At 51.6% G+C, this 17,697-nt stretch overlaps 1 protein-coding gene across 2 annotated transcripts; it reads right to left on the bottom strand.

The window, feature by feature from the left end:
• Positions 1-1,728: 1,728 nt before the first annotated feature.
• ABHD16A (abhydrolase domain containing 16A, phospholipase) lies at positions 1,729-16,227 on the bottom strand. 2 transcript variants are annotated; one of them, XM_021697157.1, is made up of 20 exons: positions 16,026-16,227; positions 14,760-14,816; positions 14,008-14,074; positions 13,687-13,773; positions 10,812-10,897; positions 9,181-9,254; positions 8,873-8,995; positions 6,503-6,617; positions 6,311-6,412; positions 5,314-5,377; positions 4,860-4,909; positions 4,407-4,530; positions 3,622-3,726; positions 3,322-3,385; positions 3,004-3,060; positions 2,796-2,858; positions 2,578-2,654; positions 2,395-2,493; positions 2,249-2,295; positions 1,729-2,059 (listed from the first exon to the last, which is right to left on the bottom strand). In XM_021697157.1, exons 1-20 carry the CDS (start codon positions 16,155-16,157, stop codon positions 1,976-1,978), a joined length of 1,677 nt encoding a protein of 558 aa, XP_021552832.1. In that variant the 5' UTR covers positions 16,158-16,227; the 3' UTR covers positions 1,729-1,975. The 2 variants fall into 2 exon arrangements, with proteins under 2 accessions (XP_021552832.1, XP_044773570.1); XM_044917635.1 differs by lacking the exons at positions 4,860-4,909; positions 5,314-5,377; positions 6,311-6,412 and having other exon boundaries at positions 4,407-4,479; positions 16,026-16,203.
• Positions 16,228-17,697: the final 1,470 nt, after the last annotated feature.

The raw sequence follows: 17,697 nt of genomic DNA, 5'->3' as shown, positions 1-17,697 counted from the left end.
GCCCAGGGCCCACCTCTCCTTCCCAGGTTTCCTGCTCAGGTGCTAATTCTTCTTTGTCCCAGCCTCCATCCTCTCTCCCAGTGTGCCCAGCTCCTCGGGGACGCCTGGCCGTCCGGGCCTTACCTGGTGCCCATTAAAGCAAGGTCCAAAGCCCCAGCAGATGTGGGATCTGCATCTCAGATGTTCTCCTGAGACTGTTGGAACCCTGCTATATAGGGTGAGGAGGAGTGGACAGGGAGCTGGTCCCACCCCAGGTGGGGGTTGTTCAGCAAACAGCTGATGTGAGCTTTATCGGGTGGGGAGTGATCTAAGGATGTAGACTGAGGCCCCTGGGTGGGTGTGGGGGGTCCAGAATTCAAATGTTAAACCTCCCCCTCCCCATCCACTAAATATATCCAAGGGCTCCTCATGACATCCACTGTTCTTTATAGTATGTGCAGGAAGAAGGGGGTAGGGGGAAGTGGTGGCAGAGGTAGGTCAATAGAGTCCCTAGTGGCCATGGCCAGGAAGGGGGAGTCCCTTGTCTCCAGGGTGTGGGAGGTGGGGCTAGGTGCCCCCTATTTGCATTCAAGGAGGTTAACTTAGCTGAACAGACTTGTTTTCCAGGAGATTAACTAACTGTCTTGGTGGATCAGGGAGGGTGAAGTTCAGAACCGGGCAACTGGTCCTACAGCTTCATGCTCCACACTTCCCACCCTGTTTGCCCCCTGGGACGGGACAGAGGAGCAGAGTGCCAGCATCAACTCTCCAGTATTTGCTAAAAGTGGAACATTCTGGAGCTGTGGCCACCTCCTCTCTTTTAACCCCAAGTACCAGGTGTCATATCAGAGATCACCCTTCCAGTGGAGACTCAGTATGCTCCTGCCCCAGAGAATGCAGAAGGAGCTTCATGCCGTGGGGTTCAGGAGACACTGAAATTAGCCAGAGGCCATCTAGGACATCAGAGCATTATTGCTTGCCCATGTTAAGCTTGTTCACAACAGTGGCCAAGGGGGGTAAATCTGGGGGAGTTTCATCTAGAAAAGAGGTTCCCAAAGAAGGAGGTGGCCAGGGAACATACTGATGGGTGGGAGAAGGACTGATTCCGTTCCATGAAATCCAAGGATTGGAAATAGGACAGAACTTAGAGGAAACCAATTTCCTCAGCTTCAACCTAAGGATTTTATTCTAATAGCTGTCCAGAACGGTGAAATGTGGCTCTGGGAGAACATAAGCCCTTGGCGCCCAGGCCTCAGGCCCTGGAAGGCCCTGTTTTTGAATTGCAACAAAAGGCTTGATGATACGGTGAGGAGGTGTGCAGGGTTCGCTGCTTAAGACGCGAGGAGTGGGCTGTTCCTCACTCCCCATGGGAACAGCAAGAGCTGAGCAAGGAACACTGGGGGTACTGATGGTGAAGCCATGCAGGTTGAACCTGGAAATCCGTAGAAGATTCCTGAGTAGGGGAAATCAGGTACTAGAAAAACACTTTGTAAGCAACAAAGCGTGGGCAGGGGAGGTTGTACGTGGTGATACTACTAGACAGACCAGTGAACGGGGAGGCGTGGGGACCCACTGCATGAGGACAGTTCAAGTTGGGGTCTGAAGGCCTGGGGGAACAGCAGGGATGGGGAGGGTTAAATTGGCTGGCTGGGGTTGGGTTCCCCAAATCCCAGCCCCTTGAGGCTTCAGCTGTCCCCACTACCAGCCCCAGGCTCCTGGACATTTGGGAAGTCAAACAATTAGCCCGACTGTAGAAAAAATACCTTTTTATTAATTATTAGGAATAATCCATCGAATGCAGGCTGCGTGTTGGGAAAGGTTAGGTACTGCCAGAGGGATGAGGGGAAACGTGCAAGAGGGCAGTGAGAAGGGGGACAGTCCCCCCACTTCCCACAAACTATAAACAGCAACATGAACACAGAGAATCACAAATAAGAGGATCCTTCCTCCTGTCTCCTCCTGTCCCACTCTTTCAGAACGAGTCCCACTGTGGTCGCTAGAGGTGCCAGGGCATCTGGAAGTTCTGGGCTGGGAGCGGGGTGCAGTGTGTGGCCTCAAAGTTGTGCAGATACTTCTGAGCCTGAACAAAGAGGGCAGGACAGGTGGGGTGCAGAGCACTGCGGTGAGCAGCAACCACCAAACATCTCCATGGCCCCTGAAACCACCACCCACGCTCTACAAGCTGCCACTTCCGATGCTGTCCCCAAGCCCCACACGTGCCCCCTGGCCGTCCCGGCACCCCCTTCCTGCTTGCCACCCCTTAGCTCACCAGAAACAAGGCCAGCTGCTGCCTTCCGTCTGCATCCATGTCCTCCCCTACAGAGAAGAGGCGCTCACACAGGGGCCATACATCCGGGTACTCATCCCCCTCCTGGACTCCTCCCGACACCCTCTCCTGCCCCAGGACCTCCTTACCCACACTCCAGGGAAAGTCAGGCCCGTGTTCTGCCTGGTAGGAGCGGAGGACAGATAGGCACCAGTCCTCCTCCACCTCCCAACGGCTGTAGATCGAGGCTGCTCAGGGAGAGAGAGGAGCGCCCGTCAGTGACCTGGCCTTGCCACGCCCCCACCCAAAGGCCTCACGGCATCCCCTTGCACCTTCCTCCAGCTGTGAGGAGGCCTCCAGCCACTGCCTCACCACTCGAAGACCCTCCTCTGCCATCACACGGGGATACCTACAGAGGGAGCACCGGGATGGGAGGTCAGGACCCAACTCCCTTCGCTCCTCACCCCTAAACCCTCCTCCCTCCCTCCCTGCTGTGCGGTGTCAGCACACACATGTACAACCCCCCCCCCACCCCCCCACCCCCCCTCACCGATACTGCAGGAGCTTCAGCAGGAGGTCATTGCCTCGGTTGGACATGATGTCCTCGGGAACCCTGGGGGTGGGAAGAATGGACACTGGAGGGGCTTAAGTTGGGGAGGAAGGGTCTGGATACCCAGGTTTCTGGCGGGCAGAGGCGGGAGGGGCAACTTCCTAGCTCCGTCTGGGATCCAGGGGGGCAGAGGCTCCCAGGCACTCACGTGGTAGTGATGATCTCATCCTTGGTTCTGCGGATCAGCAGCACAGGGCCCTGGTACCTTCAGAGGACAGCGTTGTGGAGAGGGAGTGCTCAGAGGGAGATGGTGACAATTGGCTACCCACCCCCCACGGGCTGCCTTCTCACCCCCTGCTGCACAGGGCCCCATGGGCTAGCCCATCACCCAGAGGTGAGGAAATGTTGAAGACTGGGCGCTGCCCGAAGTCTGGCCTTACTGGGAGATCTGCCAGAATACCCAGCAGAGCCTGCCCAGGGGGAGGTGGGGGAGGGTGCTACATGCTGCGTGCTGGCCTGCCCTCACCTGCACAGCTGTTCTGCGTTGTTCAGATTGAGATGCTGCCTCACGGTCCTGGTCACCAGGCCCCCTGGAGTGGGATAAAAGTGAAGCGATGACAAAGACAAAGCCCTTGCCCAAAACAAAGGTCCCCACTGTTCACAGAAAGAGAAAACTGAGGCCCCAGACAGGGGAGTCCTCCTGCTTCTCAACAATGGGGTGACCCACTCCCCACCCACAGCAAAAGGATCCATCTCCAGTTAGAATTAAGCTCCCAGTTCCAGCCCACCCCTTCCCTGGAAGGGCAGGCCTGGGAGCTGCACTCACTCCAGCTATCTGGCATGACCTTCAAGGCCAAGGGCACCAGGTCATCAAAGGAGGCATCCAGGATCACGGCACTAATGTCTGGGTAGGACATGGCTGCCCACGTGGCTGGTACCAGGACAGGGAAGAAGGGTGAGGACCGAGGGGCTCCTGCCCACCACCCCACCCTTGTCCCATTGACCCTACAGGCTGGCGCCATCCTCCCTACTAGGTTAGCCCCAGGTGTCCCCTAACCCCTCACGTCACTTGGCCAAGGCACTATCAGGAAAGGATGGAGAGAGAACATCAAAGTGCATCGAAGACTATGTGCAGAGGAAAGATTCACTTCCTGATCCCCCCCTGCCCAGGACCCTGGTCTGCTTCTTTTAATAATGGGCAAAAGAGAGGCACCTGGGTGGCTCAGTCGGTTAGGCATCCGACTCTTGGTTTTGGCTTGGATCATGATTTCGGGGTGGTGAGATTGAGCCCCGTGTCAGGCTCTGCACTCGGTGGGGAGTCTGCTTGGGATTCTCTCTCTCCCTCTGCCTCTGCCCCTCCCCCCGGCTCTCTCGCTCAAATAAATACATAAAATCTTTTAAAGAAAATAATGGGCATAAGAGTGGAAGGAAATGGGAATGTACAGAAATAGGATACCATCTTCCAGACCCACGCAGATATCCCACTTCCATCCTCTCTTCCCTTAAGCCTCGACCCCACTGCCAGGCCCCCAGTGCACTTCCCTACCTCTCCTTGGGGTGGGGTAGGGGTGGCACAAATTGGGAGGAGGGGGGCAGGAGGTAGGCTGGTACCAGTGAAGCCGCCGATGGACCAGGCATAGATGATGATGTCCTGGGGCTGGAAGCCCAGGCGGTGGATGGCAAACTGGACCACCACATCCATGGCATTGGCCTCATTCTGAGGAAATGGCACCCCCTGCAGGAGGAAGGGCAAAGGCAGGAGTGAGTCAGCACCAAAGGCCACCTGGGTCACTTGCCTGCTCTGAGCATGGACTCTTCTTGCAGCAGACAGGGAGGGTGCAGAAGAAAAGTGTGGTGGGAGGGGCTGCACTCTCCAAAAACCAGCCTGCCCGCCCCTCCCCACTGCGAGAGGAGGGGTCTGACTTCCTGCTCCGGCACCTAGGTGACAGGTGAGTGGGAGCCCCCCTCCAGAAAATATACACCCCTTTCCCTAACTCCAGTGGCTGATCAGGGGGGGACAGACCACAATTCAGGAAAAGAAAGGGATTTCAGAGAGGGTCTCACCGTGCTTCCAGCAAAGCCTGGATGGTTCCAGCCCAGAACTGAATATCCGGCTGCAACAGAGGAGGGGGAGGGGTTAGGACCTCATGGTGCACATCCCCCCCCCGCCCCGGGGCCCCCTCCAGCCCTAGGGGAAAGAGCAACAGAACCCTGGAGCTCTAAACACCCCCAAACTCAGAGGCGAATAACGCCGAGCCTTCCCAGAATGGGGAGATGACATCAGAGGTTCAGTAATTGCGTGGTGGCGACAGAATGAAGGCCATCCTGTTAGGGACACAACCCAAGGGGAGGGATGTCCAGTTAGCAAAGCAAATGGGGAGTACACTTTACCCCAGATGTGAGAGTTTTAAACCTCACTCAGACAAGGTGATCGGGCCAGGGAAGTTCTATCAGTGTGGGAAGGTGGGGCCGTTCCATTCCAAAGGGCAGGGACAAGAGAGCTGAGCGTCGGGCCTACCTTCCAGAGGTGTAGAAATGCAGCCCACCTCATAGAAGCCCGCGTTCCCCTCACAGCAGATCACCTAAGGAGGGAGGCAGGAAGGAGGGCTGGGAAGGAGCCAAGTTGGGACAGAAAATGCCCCATGTGGTAGGACGTGGGAGCTTTGTAGGGAAGAGGAAAGGACCTGTTCTCTTCAAGGGGAATGAAAATTTCTCAACCCACAAGGTGCATAAGAAGAGAAGCACAGTGGATGCAAATGCTTAGCACACTGAGCACACAGAGGAAGAGGAACTGCTCAACCACCCAGCACAGGGTCCACTTCTCCTCGGAAGACCAGCAGGGGGCACGCTCTCAGAAATGGGGTTATGGATCCTTTTTTTCTTTTCTAGTTTTTGGGTCTATTTTTTCCCACAACTGTTTCTTTTGTGGGGTATGCCAATCGCTTTCCATCTCTAGGCTCCAGACTTAGAATCAGATGAACTCCGATTACATGGTGCCCCATGCCGAAGCCCAGAGACGGCGGGGCTTGCATGGACTCTCACAGCAGTTGGGTAGAGCCAGGACCCTAAGCCAGCTCCCTAGACTGCTGGCTCAGGGCTCCTTCCAGGGCTGCTTCACGGAGGCGGGCCGCTTGGGAGGCCAGGCTGCCCGGCTTCAAACCCCAGCTCTCTCACTGTGTGATCTGGGAGAATTATCCCGGGTCTTTAGTTTCGTCCTCTGTAAAATGGGCTGACATAAAAAATTAGTTCCTATTCTACAGGGTTGTGGTGAGAATGAAATACATGCCTTCTATGTGACAAATAATGCCTAAGTGGTGACTGTTACAAGATTACTTTCTGGTCCTTGAATGTCAACTCCTACTTCTTCCATTTTGCTATGGCAGGGTTTTCTGACACCAAGAGGTCTTGAGGGTGGGGCTGGGAGACGGCATTATCCTTGGGGCTGCTGGAGACCTTGAGATCCCCAGAGCCTCCACTGGCCCCCAACTGCCTCTGGGCTCCCTGCCCCTTCTCACCAGCTTCTGTCCCTGGGGCTCTGCTGTCCCCCGCCGGTCTACAAACATGGTGTCAATCTCGTTGCCATCACAGGCCAGCAGCTTCGCCCGGCGCCCGTTACACTGAGTGAGGGAGATGTGAGGGGTGGGAGGTCACATCCCTGGCATGGGGAGAAGGAGCATCGGGGCAGGGGTGGTGCGGGGGCGCCTCACCTCTTCCACCAGCCGGGCCTGGCCCTGCAGCAGCACAGGCATGAGGGCCTTCTGGAGCAGGTACACTGAGCCAGGGTACAGCATCCGGCGCCCCAGGGTGTGCGCCACCAAGTAGCTGCGGGGAACACGGGGGTTAACCGACCCTTGACCTCAGGAGGGCCCAGGGACCACCCCAGCCCTAGCACCCAGAGACGCTGGGGCCTGCTTCACTCCTGAACTTCAGTTTTGTTTTCTTGACCTTTACAGGTTTGTTTTCCTTTTGAAGGACTTAATGAAATATTCTATATACCCAGCTGGTATTTTTCAAACTTTTTTTTTTACTACAACCTTTATAAGGGGCACATTTTATATTGCGGCCCAGTACACACATCTGTACATATACTGAAAATTTTAGGAGATAATATTTTCTGTATATGACAAGTAAAAGCAAAGTTATTATTAACTATGATTCTGTTAATGTATAAATACAACTTAGGGGCACCTGGGTGGCTCAGTCGGTTAAGCGTCCAACTCTTGGTTTTGGCTCAGCTCATGATCTCAGGGTCGTGACATCATGCCATGCGTGTGGCTCCGGGCTCAGCACAGAGTCTGGTTAAGATTCTCTCTCCCTTTGCCCCTCCTCCACCCCACCCCACCCCACCCCACCCCACCCCACCCCTGCGTGTACCTGTGCGCGCATGCACGCTCTCTCTCTCTCAAATAAATAAACTTAAAAAATGCAGCTTCTTAAAAGTCCCCAAGTAAATAATACTTTTTAAAAAATGACAGCTGTAATTCACTCAGTTGATTTTAAGATTCACAAATAGGTCAAGATCCATAGTTTGGTTTTTGTTTTAAGATTTATTTATTTATTTGAGAAAGAGAGAGAGAGAGAGTGTGTGTGTGTGTGTGTGTGTGCATAAGCAGGGGGAGGGACAGAGGGAAGAGGGAAGTAGACTCTCCAGTGAGGATGGCGCTAGACGCAGGGCCAATCCCACAACCCTGAGATCATGACCTGAGCTAAAATCAAAGAGTTGTTTGCCCAACTGACTGAGCCACTCAGGCACTCCAAAATCCATAGTTTGAAAGACACCAAACTAGGGCGCCTGGGTGGCTCAGTTGGTTAAGCGACTGCCTTCAGCTCAGGTCATGATCCCAGGGTCCTGGGATAGAGCCCCGCATCGGGCTCCCTGCTCGACGGGAAGCCTGCTCCTCCCTCTCCCACTCCCCCTGCTTGTGTTCCCTCTCTCGCTGTGTCTCTCTCTGTCAAATAAATAAATAAAATCTTTAAAAAAAAAAAAAAAAAAAAAGAAAGACACCAAACTAGACTGCAGACTCCACAGGGGCAGAGACCTGACTGTTCTATTCACTGCAATATGCCCTGTATCTGCCATGTAGCAGGTGGCCACGGCCTGACACAGAGTAGGGGCTTAAATATTTACTGAATCAATGTGCTAATCTCGACAGATAAGTAGGTGCTGTTCCTGAAAACGACAATTAACCATTTCCAGTTAATCCTGAAATAGGATTTGTCCCCAGAAAAACACTGTACCACTCTGTCCAGCATCCCCTCCAAACCGCAAATTTGGCTTGCCCCTCTGACCAATCAGCACACTGTCCACACTGATCACTAAGCCCTCCCCTTTCCTTGGTACCCCGGAACCTGCCTCCCAGCCCCCAGCACCAGAGAATTCCCACACCATCTGTGCCACGGTAAGATACGGATGCTTACTGCTGTTACTCTGGACATCATCAGTGTCCACAACTATGATTTACTTGGGCTTTGCCATGTGCTCTCAGGCACCCAGGCAAGGCGGAAGCCCTTGTGAATACGTTACCCTACTTAATCTCACCACTCCTATGAGGTGGGTTATTCACGGATGCAGAAATTGTAGCTCGCGTAAGGTAGAATAGCCTAGGCCCTGAGGGCCCAGGACAGGGACACAGCTACTCTGGCTAAGGCTATGTGTCTCCACCACACCCCCAACCTCATTCTTCCCTCCAGCCTCATTAAAAGAGCTTTTGTGGGGCGCCTGGCTGGCTCAGTTGGTAGAACATGTGACTCTTGCTCTCGGGGTCGTGAGTTCAAGGCCCATGTTGGGTGTAGAGTTACTCAAATAAATAAACTTAAGAAATAACAAAATGAAAGAGCTTTTGTGTCAGATAGCATCGTGTTAATATCCCAATCCTTCATTCACCATCTGTGAGACTGGACCTCTCTGAACCTCTTTTCTTCACATACAAATCTAGATTAGAAACTATCACAAACAATATCAAGTCTACAGCACGAGGCCCAATAAAGGACAGCTCTTACAATGGAGCACCCAGTCCTGGAGTCCTCGCTCCATATCCCCTCCACCCCAGTGGGCCTCTCTCCCTGTTGCTTCCCACCTGGTTATCTGACAAGGCAGCTTCTTGACCTGGTTGAGGAGGGTGTCTGCTGTCCCCCGGTGCAGGGGCTCTGAGCGAAGCAGAGCCACCCCTTGGCGGGAAGGGCCCCCTCGAGACTCCTTCCTGAGGATGGAAAAATGCAGGGAAGGATGGAGTTAGGAGCAGCAAGCTGGACATCTGAGGCTCAGAGGACAGGGGGGTCTAGGAATGAGGAGATGGCACTGGAGAGCAGGCCCTGGGGCCCAAGGTGGGGCTGGAGGTGAGGGACAGGACAGAGCAGGGAGGGAGTGAAAGAACTGGGACCTCACCGGCTGCTGGGCTCTTCCCAGTGGAAGTCGACTGGCCAGCTCTTAAAATCAAAGTTGTAGTTGGCGAGCTGCCGCTGTGGTGGGCAGGCGGAGAAAGAGGAGGGGAGGCAAAGGGGGACTAAGAAGGCAGGCCTACCTACCCACCCTCGTCACCCTCACCATCCACAGGGCTGGCCCCCACACATCATGGGGAGACGAGTCAACACCGCTCCCTCCCCACCTCAGTTCACAGAGGGTAAGCTCTGTCATGGCCTCAAAAATCAGGCAAGAGAGGATGCCCTATCCGCTCTCAAGACTGGCCTGGCTGCTTCCAGAAGAGAACTTAACAGTCTTTGCTTTTCCAAAATGTAAGACTGACCCACTCCCAGAATGGGTGGCTGGAGGTGCTGGTGCTTCTGCGGAAGTGGGGGGTCTGTTGGCTGGTCACCCGCCCCCCCCCGGGTCCTTTCCCTGATGCTGTCCAGGAGGCTGGGTGAGAGGGAAGGAGGGAAGTCATGCCTACAGTGGTTCCTTTGCATTGGGACCACCTCTTGAATGAAGCCCTCTCTGACTCTTCCGTCCTCACAGCCACCTTCCTTCCCTCACCTTCTGCAGCCAGGGGCTGGTGATGCCACCAGATGCCAGACCATCTCCGCCGCCAGTCGCCCCACTGAGTCTGCCCACACGCTTTTTGAGGGTGGCGGGAGCTGCGTCTTCTATTCTGCTGTCCTCCCTCCCTCAGCCCTGGAGCGCCCAGCACTCTATTTTGAGAGCTGTTTTTTATTTTCCGTCACAGAAATTTTTTGACATTTTCAAAAATAACTTGACTAAGAGGGAACAATAGAAACACTCTACAAAAATGTAAATGGCAAAACAAAACAAAATGAAGAAAAGCAAATTTCAGACAGGCTTTGCTCAGACCTGGACGCAAACCCAGACCCAGCCACTTCCTTTGCTCTGTGACTCTGCTTGTCACTTAACCTCTTTGTATCTGTTTCCTCAGAGGTATAATAATACCACCTCATGTGGTTGTTGTGAGGACTGGGAAGGGTGTATGCAAAATGGCTCAGACAGCGGCGTGCTGGACCATCATTACATAGCTCGGTAAATGGAGGTGTGGAGCAGGATGATGGTGGTCACAGCTGTTTGATCCCAGGAGCCCCTTTGTAACAGGAAAGAGCTTTATAGGGCCCCAAAGCCCCTTCTGAAAGATAATCACACTCCAGCACCAGCTGGGCTGGCACAACTCCAAGGACACTGTGCCCTGGCTTTTCTCCCTCTTGGCGTCACGCTGTGCTTCCGGGCACAAGAGTGGACATACCTGTCCATCTTATCCCATCCCTGAACAAAACTAGCATGGTGTTTGATGCACATGGCCAAAATAAACACCATCTACACAACTGAGCTGCTCTGATAGAAGACCACCTTCGAAGAAACACCGTGGAACATCCCATTAGGAGTGGTAGGAAGGAAGATTCCTTGGGTGGACAGTTCACTTGCACAGTGGGGAAGGGATATAGCAATGGGCAAGCGAAAACCCAGTGTGGTCTGTGGCAAAACCCACCTCCTCCCCCGGGCAGAAGCTGGTGCCCGGTGCTCCAGGGAGGCAGCTGAGGAAGCTGCTGCTAGGGCACCCATCTGGCACCTCTCACCTTGTTTTCGGCAGACTGGTTCCTGTGCGTTGCCTCCAAGATGGTGATGAACTGCCGGTACTGGGGGTTGGTCCAGCGGCCGATGCCTGGTAGAGAGAGGACAGGAAACAGTGTTAGGAAAAGTGGGACGAGCAAGCTGAGTAAGTTTCAGGAAGAGGGTTGGAGATGGGCAAGGAGAAGGCCCTGGAAAGAGAAGTGGGAGGAAAAGAAACAGATGGCCCAGGGTTTGGGGAAACAGGAGAGTCGAGCTGACCCCCTTCCTCCGTATCTAGCAACTGGCTTCAGTGTTCTCCTCTTACCCACCTTCTTCAGTTTGTTTCTTGATAGGCTACCAACCCTCCACCCTCCAGAATGTTCACTTTCCCAGTCTTACCACAGTGTCATGCAATCTTCCTAGTCACCCCGGTGAGCACAGAGCTGCTTGCTTTCCCTCTTTTCTCTGTACAATCTAACTCCCTGCCATCTGGCTTTCTGGCTCCTGCTCTTGCCCCATAATCACTTCCTCACTGAATCCGCAGCCCCTTCCTCCATCCCCGCTCTCTTCCAACTGTGCCTCTCAGCACTCCTCCTGTCCCTCGAGACTCCTTCCTCCTCCGCTTCCTGGGTCCATCTTTTCCACCATCCGACTCCCAGACTGCTCCTCCCAGCCTCTCTTCCACTTCCCTCTCTGAAACAAGAGCCATCCTCAACGCTAAGCTCTTTCCTCTCTTCACCTGGCCCCTTGGCGATCACATCTGCTCTCCCTTCACTGCCAAGGAGTCTCAAGCCCTGACTTCTCTGCTTCCACTGATCTGGCAGGTGTCACAGGCCAGGCACCACTGATATGGGAGGCATTGGAAATGAGACACACAGATTCCAGCCCCGAGAGCTGGGGCTTTGGTTGGGGGCGGGGTGGGGCTGGAGAAAGACGGTAAGCAAGTAAACAAGAACATTTCAGAGAGGGGAAAGTGCTATCAAGAAAATAAAACCAGAATGAACTAGAATGCTATTATCATCAGCGGTAGAGACCCCAGACAATACTGAGGAACGAAGCAAGGTGCAGAATGATTTGTACAGCGTGATGCCATTTGTGACAAAAATGTAAAATGAACAAAAGAAGGGCTATATATTGTTTTTATTGTTTTTATTTATTTATTTATTTTTTTAAAGATTTTTATTTATTTATTTGAGACAGAGAGAATGAGAGAGAGAGAGCACATCAGAGGGGGGAGGGTCAGAGGGAGAAGCAGCCTCCCTGCCGAGCAGGGAGCCCGATGCGGGACTCGATCCTGGGACTCCAGGATCATGACCTGAGCCGAAGGCAGTCGCTTAACCAACTGAGCCACCCAGGCGCCCTATATATTGTTTTTAGTTACCATATTTCATAGATTCTAAAATGCCTATTTTTCTTTCACATTTGAAAACTGAAATTGGAATGCATTTTACAAGTCATAACAGCTTAGATTTGATAAAATGAGGCCTATCTTTCATAAAAGCATAAAAATGTGGACCAGGAAAGAAACCCGCCAAATGGCAATGGTTACTTCTGGCGAAAGAGGAACACAGAAATGGGGAAGATTCCAATGGGAATGCCAACTCTGAATGCAAGGCTTCAGTATTTTATCGACAAAAGGTATTTGAAGCAGTATCACAAACATAAGCCTTTCAGTTCTTTATGATAATGGGGCACCTGGGTGGCTCAGTCAGTTGGGCATCTGCCTTCGGCTCAGGTCATGATCCCAGGGTCCTGGGATCGACGAGCCCCGTGTCCGGCTCCCTGCTCAGCGGGGAGCCTGCTTCTCCCTCTCCCTCTGCCCCTACCCCCTGCTTATGCTTGCTTTCTCTCTCTCTCTCTGTGTCAAATAAATAAATAAAATCTTAAAAAATATAATTATTATGATATTTTGTTCTCTGGGCTTTTCTGTATTTAATTTTTGTGCCCAAATTAAAAATAAATAAAATTTAAAAGTAGGACAAAACCAAGGAGTGGGAGCTACTTTTAGATCAGGAGGTCAGGGAAGGCCTCTCTGAGGAGGGAGCCCAGCCCAGTGGAGATCAGAAGGCAGAACACTGCAGGCAGAAGGTCCTCACCCCTGCCTGGGCCCAAGTGCAGCCATCCAGCTGCTGACCCGCCACTCCCTCTCCAAGCATCCCCTCGCCCAGTTTTTGTCATGTGCACCTGCCAAGGGGCAACGATTTGGACAGTCTCTTCACTTTTAAATTGTCAGATATGACATACATACATACAACACACATTCAGTTTAAAAAAATGCAAAGCAAACATTCATGTGACCATCACCTGAGTCAAGGAAGAGAACACGGTCACATCCCCCCAGGAGTCCTCCCCATCCTGTTCCCTCCCCCTCCCAGGTAATCACTCTCCTGACTTTCAAGATAACCATGCCTGTGTTTTGCTACTTATATATGCATCCCTTTTGAACTTTACATAAGTGGAAATATACTGCATACCTTATCTGTCTGCTTCTTGCATTCAACATTACAATTTTAAGACTCATCTGCATTGCTGAGTGTAGCTTACATTTGTTCACTTGCATTGCTGTATTGTGTTCTGTTGTAGAACTAGACAATCTAGTGTATTTAACCATCCTACAATTTGTGGCCATGGACTTGTTTCCAGTTTCAGATTATTACAAACATATATATGGACGTGTGCGGAATTACTGTAGGGTATATGCATCTTTTCCAGATAACAGCAAAGTTTTCTGCCAATTAGTTTTTCATTCTTACAACCAAGCCCTTTAAGGAAAAGATCATATCTTCACCATTCCCAATTATTCCCCCTCAGGGCCCAGCAGAAAATTATATTTGCAAAAGCTACTTAATAAATATTTACTCAGTGAAGGATAGATCCAAACCAGGCTCCCTCTGGACCTACCTCGGAGACAGGCCACGCCTGCCAAAAGTAGTAGCAACGTCCCAGCATAGTGAGAAAACGGCACCACTTTGGACAAACTCAAGTAACCTGGGAGGGGAGAGGCATTATGTGAGAAGTTTTCCCCACTGCCCCTCGGCATCTCTTCCCAGGTCAGCCTCAACCTCCGCCCCATACCCTCTCTTTGGGACAGCCATGCCCTTGGAGGAAGAAGATGCCTGATGGAAAAGGGAAGCCAAGCCATCCTCACAGGTCCCCTTTCCTCTTTAGGGGGGTCAGCTCATCTGCCAACAACCTGCCCATCACCTTTGAAAACACACTGACCTTTCCTGTATAAGTAGAAGGCGGCGAAGGGAGAGGAGTAATAAGAGATGGACCAGAAGACTGAAGCCTGCAGCAGAGAGACAGGGACAAGCAATCAATACACACACATAGGTCTGCCATTTCCAGGCCTAGGCTCTGAGCAAAGTGGATAGGAGGTCATATCAAGTACCTATTCTGTGCATAACACAGTAGGTCCTTAATATTTGTTGAAAGGCAATGTATCAGAGCATAACAGAGGCTGGGGAAATTAGGTACAGGTTCTGTTTTCTTCCTCTTATCTCCGGACATAATTTCGTCACGTTTAAAGGCCAGTTTCTTTTTCTGCTCAAGGTAATCAAGCCTTTTCCATCAGCCCTGCTCAGGACAGCACCTGGCCTGGTCCCCAAGAGATGCACAAACGTCACCATAGGAACCCTGCCAGAGAAAACAGCTGTCTTTGCAGCCAAAGAGGTTAGTTGCCAGGGAGGACAGGTCACTGGGGACCACAGGACTCAGCACCTGCAGATGGTCCCAAGAGTAAACACATTTTCGTTAGGGCTCAGGCTGCCCCAGAGAAAGCAAACACACCAAAGGGGAGTACCAAGTATGTGTGCTTGAGAGCATGTCCATGTGTGCCTTGGAGAGGGCTGTAGAGCCCAGAGCATCCCCCACCCCCAGGGGCACTGCCTTCTCCCAGGCTGGGGAGGAGAAAGTTCAGGAGGGCAACTGGGTCGGAAAAGATGCAGTAGTCCCAGACGCCAGGGCAGACATACCAGTGCCAGAATGCTGTCAGCATGCTTCTCCAGGGCACGGGGTTGGTAGTACGTATCCTGCCAAAACAGATGGCCGCATCAAGGACCGTGTCCATTGACAAGTCCTTCCCCTTCCCTTTTGAGAGCCCTGATGTGTGTCCTCTGGTTCTAGCCTCCAAAGCAATCCCGCCTGGGACATCCCTGGCTCCCAAAGAAGCCCCTCTTCCCAACCCCCACTCCAAACCTGATTTCCTACCCCAGACCATGAGAACATAGGGGCCTGGACTTGCAAGCAAAAGTGAAAGCCTCACTGGACATTTTGTGCTCCTTTTCCACAGCCCAGTTTCAAACGGGTTGTGGGCATGTGCATATGGGGAGAGGAGTTATGGAAGAAAGGAGAGACACCATGACAACTTTAAGAGGGAAAGAAGATCAGAAATAACAGTAGGGTGATTAAGGAGAATGTGGCTGAGGGCGGGAAGTTCTGGAGGGCAATAAACACAATTTGAGGGCGCCTGGGTGGCTCAGTTGGTTAAGCGACTGCCTTCTACTCAGGTCATGATCCTGGAGTCCCGGGATCGAGTCCCACATCGGGCTCCCTGCTCGGCAGGGGGTCTGCTTCTCCCTCTGCCCTCTTCCCTCTCGTGCTCTCGCTCTCTCATTCTCTCTCTCTCTCAAATAAATAAATAAAATCTTAAAAAAAATAAATAAATAAAATAAACACAATTTGAGACCACCAATGAAAGGGCAGAGAACATGTACGGACACAGCCTATCACCACCCCCAGCTTTCACGGATGCGATGACCCTGGGGTCTCCAACGTAGGGTGGGCGGTTGGGTGGGGGGCAGCGGATACATATGTCGAAGTCATCTTGAAATTCAAGGCCAGGGTAGAAGGAAGAGAAAACAGAACCGGGGAAGGCACCGAGTCAGAAGAAATCGAGAGTCAGACGGCAAAATCATCCAGCTCTCGAATCCGCACAGGGTCTCTTCCAGGACTTAGAGTCAAATGGGACCAGCACGAACCACGAAAGACAGGGTGGGGGGCCGCAAGAGGAAAAAGCAAGGAGTGGTAGTCAGAATGAGAAAGCGATGGCAAACAGCGATAAAGGAGGCAGCCGGTCCGCAGGCGTGACTTTAACCCAGGAAGCACAAAGAGCACTTTGCAGACAACTGGCTTGACAAGCAGGCTCCCCCGATTTCCAATGATGGGCGCTTCTGGGGAGCAAAGGCCGCAGAGGGGTTTGGGCCGTACCATGTTTTTGACCAGGGGAGAACTCGACTCACCCAGGAGCTGGAAGGGGGGGTAGTGACTGAAGTTGGAGTCTCAGGGACGCCGGACGGGGCCCTTTCCGAGTCCCTTTCCCGGTAGATTTTGTAGAGCCGGGGGCCTAGGACGCAGCTCAGCAGCTTCGCCATGGCCCCCGCTCCAGCCGCCGCTCTCCCAGCAGCAGGTCCCCCTGCTGGCCCCGCCCTTTCCCGGCCTCCAAGGTATTGCGTGCCCTTGACGTCAGCACGTACCGGCTCCGCCTCGTGCCCCGTGGAGACATTTTCCGCGCTGCTTGAGACAGTTTCCGTGCAGTTGGACCTACGGGTAGAGCAATGGTCAGAAATTATTCCGAGGCGTTTGGAACGCGGAGAATTAGAACATTATCAGGCGTAGTTAAGTCCCCCCCCCTTTTTTTAATCCCTTAATATTGGCAGGCTCTCGAGCGACACTGGGAACGAGAGTAAGATTAGGAGCACTTGACAAGAGCAACAAAAAAGAAAAGGTGTCTAGGAATACATCTAACCAAAGAAATGCAAGATTTTATGAAGAAAATTTCAAAAGTTTTTGAAAGAGGTAAACGAAGGCTTGAATAATTGGAGAGCTACATCGCAGTCATGGATAGGAGGACTCAGTATTGTTAAGGAGTGTGAAATACTGGTCAAAACAAAACAAAACAAAAACGGGGCGGGGGGTGAATTATCGCTTCGTAAGCGTGGACGAATCTCAAAACCTTAAAACCGTAACGTTGAGTGGAAAAAAGAAACCCACAGGTTACATACAACCTGACACCATTGTATAACGTCCAAAAAGAAAATTTAATGATCGAGAGTGAAAGATAAAAGAGCAAATTTAGAATAGTGTAACAGAGCATAGAGGATCTTTGAAATGGTAATACTATTTTTTAATAGATATTCAGGTTTGTTTTATTTTTCTTTGTACCTTACACCTACATAATATATACATTCTTTAGCTTTTTATTGCAGTAAACACCTATACGGAAAAGTGAACCATTTGAATATATCCATGTAATCAGCATCGAGATCAAAATTACATTATACCACATCTACAAGATCTTCCTCAAACCACTACCTGCCCCACCAAGAATAACCACTATCTTAATTTCTAAATTCATAGGTTAGTTTTGCCTGATTTTGTACCTCACGTAAATGGAATCATATGAAATCATGCCCTTTGTTTCTTGCTTCTTTTACTCGTTATGTTACATTTGATGTAGTCTTTGGTATGCATGGAATATTTCATCAGAAACAATTTTAAGGGGGCACCTGGGTGGCTCAGTTGGTTAAGCGTCTGCCTTCAGCTCAGGTCATGATCCCAGGGTCCTACGATGAGCCCCATGTTGGGCTCTCTGCTCAGTGGGGAACCTGCTTCTCCCTCTCCCTCTGCCCCTACCCACCCCCCATCCGCTTGTACTCTCTCTCAAATAAATAAAATCTTAAAAAAAAGAAAAACAATTTTAGAATAAAAAAACACCAATTCAAAGAGATACAGACACCCCTATGTTTATAGCAGCATTATTTACAATAGCCAAGATATGGAAGCAGCCCATGTGTCCACGGATTGATGAATGGAGAAAGAAGATAAGAGATATGTGTATGTGTGTGTGTGTGTGTACACACACATATATATGGAATATTATGCAGCCATAAAAAGGAATGAAATCTTGCCATT

Source organism: Neomonachus schauinslandi, chromosome 8 (genome assembly GCF_002201575.2).
Source record: "Neomonachus schauinslandi chromosome 8, ASM220157v2, whole genome shotgun sequence".
NCBI classification, from domain to species: domain Eukaryota; kingdom Metazoa; phylum Chordata; class Mammalia; order Carnivora; family Phocidae; genus Neomonachus; species Neomonachus schauinslandi.
The sequence above is the reverse complement of the archived record's forward strand: the minus strand, read 5'-3'. Positions and strand labels throughout refer to the sequence as shown.

Coding starts and splice junctions, on each gene's coding strand:
- ABHD16A (XM_021697157.1), bottom strand. CDS start 16,157: ATGGCGAAGCTGCTGAGCTGCGTCCTAGGCCCCCGGCTCTACAAAATC. Junction 14,817..16,025: donor CCCCCCCTTCCAGCTCCTGG/GTGAGTCGAGTT, acceptor CTGTTTTGGCAG/GATACGTACTACCAACCCCG. Junction 2,655..2,795: donor CTGAAGCTCCTGCAGTATCG/GTGAGGGGGGGT, acceptor CTCCCTCTGTAG/GTATCCCCGTGTGATGGCAG.